At 37.2% G+C, this 2,593-nt stretch overlaps 1 protein-coding gene across 1 annotated transcript; it reads left to right on the forward strand.

The window, feature by feature from the left end:
- Nucleotides 1-374: 374 nt before the first annotated feature.
- Nucleotides 375-2,213, forward strand: LOC147514763 (protein RADIALIS-like 3). Its single transcript, XM_086585076.1, has 2 exons — nt 375-1,928; nt 2,061-2,213. Exons 1-2 carry the CDS (start codon nt 1,667-1,669, stop codon nt 2,075-2,077), a joined length of 279 nt encoding a protein of 92 aa, XP_086441202.1. The 5' UTR covers nt 375-1,666; the 3' UTR covers nt 2,078-2,213.
- Nucleotides 2,214-2,593: the final 380 nt, after the last annotated feature.

Genomic DNA, 2,593 nt, shown 5'->3' on the forward strand with positions numbered 1-2,593 from the left:
TGGATCTCATCTCTAATCATGTGGTCATATATAATATCACCTTAATAAGTATTTCCTTGTACATGTTAGAAAAAATAATATAAATGACCAGGATCATGTAAGATCACTTCGATACATAGCTATTTCTTAAAACATCAAAACATAAGAGAACAAATTCTTAAAGTATAATAAAATATATATGGAGAGAATATAATATGATCTTTAATACCATATAAAATATTTCTAGAAAAAACTTTGAAAATTTATAAATATTTGGATAAATTAATAATTATTAATTTGCTGATTAATTAAAACCCTGCTTTTTAATAGATTTTGCCTGGTCCAAGGGTATTAAATTATCTAGGTTCTGAAACAAAGAACAACCTGATTAATGCTAGTACATAATTTTTGGCCTCATCAAACCTTATTCAAAGGAACAGTAAAAGATAATACAAACAAAAGTTTTCTGGATTTCCTTGTCTTTATACGCTTCACTTTGTCACACTTGAATTACATTGATAACCAGATAAGAAGCATTGTATATGGTTCAACATCAGCTCATCACACGAGCTTATTGTTGACTTATAATTTGTGTGCCTAAGTGCACCACTGCACACACTGCCAACGAGTTCCAAAGTTGGAGTCTAGCCTAGCGAGACTTGCGTGGGTGCCTAGTCTCCGGACGCACATTCGCGTTGCCTTAAGACTGGGAATATCTGGCTAATTGCCTTGTTGATCTTATCAAAATTTTCTTCACTGCTGAAGTTCAGAGTTCAAAAGATTTATGAAATTTATGGTATGACACACATAAGTGGCTGAAAAATACGAGCTGACAAGATCCAACAATAGATCCATGGAGCATATGGTTCCTGGCACACAAAAGAGAATACCTGTTGACCTCAAACAGATCCATTAAATATTATTGTCCGGTCTCAGCAAGCCAGCTAGAGGTCTTGGAGTTTTGTTGGTATCAAATTAAAGTAACAACACTCCAATCTCTATGACGTATATAACTCCCCCATCTGGGGAAAAGCCCAAAGAGAATTCAAGTTTATTCTCTCTATACAGCTTGACAACACTCTCTACAAGAGGAAATTGGGCTCTGGTTGCTCGTGAGCATTTAGTACGGTCATTGGATCAATGTTTTTGAGTGGTAATGCCCTTATTCTTGCCACATCACATATATGAGACACACCAAGAGAAGGACCAAACAAGAGCAGAAACGCACTCCTAGATGAGGCAAAAAGCACCACACATTGGAGGAGGTCTCAAGTCCGAGTCTCTTTAGGGGGCCGCGGGTTGTTGTAGGGGATATTCCAGGCACTGTCAAATCGTTAATAATTACTCGTCCTAAACCTACTCCGTAACTGATAATGAAAGAAAAAATAATAAGAAATAAATATGTAAAGAAAGTCAGGAAAAAGAGAAAAATTGGATTGGATTCCATATCCTTCTTGTGGGTTGAAGGGGATGTGTGATGTGTCACTAATGATTCTACAATAGTGCACACTTCATTCGCCAACTGGCACCACTCTACCACCCTCACTCCTCTATATAATGAGCAACGGTCTGCTCTTTGCTGATATCTTCCATCATACCGCATGGTTTAGTAGAATCTCCATCTACACTTTCCCTTCTTCCTACATTGCAAAATTCCCACTTCAAACTCAAAACCTCTGTATTAGAAATGGCATCTGGCTCCATGTCTAGTTCAACTTGGACTTTCAAGCAAAACAAATTGTTTGAACATGCTATAGCCATGTATGACCAAAACACTCCGGATAGGTGGTACCATGTTGCTAGGGTCATCGGTGGAGGAAAATCCGTGGAGGACATAAAGAAGCATTATGAGATCCTCGTAGAAGACATCAAGAAGATTGAGGCTGGCCTCATTCCCCTCCCAGATTATGAGCCAATGGTTAGCAGCAATGCAAAAGGCAAAGGCAAAGGTATCGATCGAAGCTAGTCCTGATCAGCCAAAAATATTATCTCCTACATTGTTTTTTATCTTAAAAATGTTTAGCACTAAGAAATGTATTTAATTATTGCGCTAAAAGTATCGCTTTGTTGTTCTTCCGCAGGCTTGATGAGTACTTAAAATGTGATGGCATCAAAACAATTATGCATGCACAGTAGGGAGTCCTGCATAGAAAGGCGGTTATGTGGACGTTTTTATATGTACAAATGTAATGGATCACTGAGTTGAAATAAAGTTGGTTTAGTTTTATTTTACAGATCATTATTGATTGATCGAGGTTGTCTTTCAAAGAATCACAAAACTAGATTTAGACATACAAATTTCAAATTAAACAACACAATTAAAGACGAAAAAACCAAAGAAATATTGGTTCACAAAGACTGTGAGTGACGAGCAAATTAAGCTAGAGAGCTCTGAGGACACTTGTGAAATGAGTTTCAGAGGAAGGGACAAAGCCATGCTCTCAAGTCCAAAAGTACTATAGGAGAGAGGAAAGAAAAAACCAAAAATGGAAAAGAGAGTTAAGGGGCGGGAATTGAGTTTATTTGTACTTGTGTATAGAGTATTGACAGTGTCCTTTGTGTATTTATATCTAGGCAGCGGCATTGCTCTTCATCTCTTATCTAGTACACCATT

Source organism: Coptis chinensis, chromosome 2 (assembly GCF_015680905.1).
Source record: "Coptis chinensis isolate HL-2020 chromosome 2, ASM1568090v1, whole genome shotgun sequence".
Classification (NCBI taxonomy): domain Eukaryota; kingdom Viridiplantae; phylum Streptophyta; class Magnoliopsida; order Ranunculales; family Ranunculaceae; genus Coptis; species Coptis chinensis.

Excerpts from the sequence above, each read along its gene's own strand:
- LOC147514763 (XM_086585076.1), top strand. The coding sequence starts at position 1,667 with ATGGCATCTGGCTCCATGTCTAGTTCAACTTGGACTTTCAAGCAAAAC.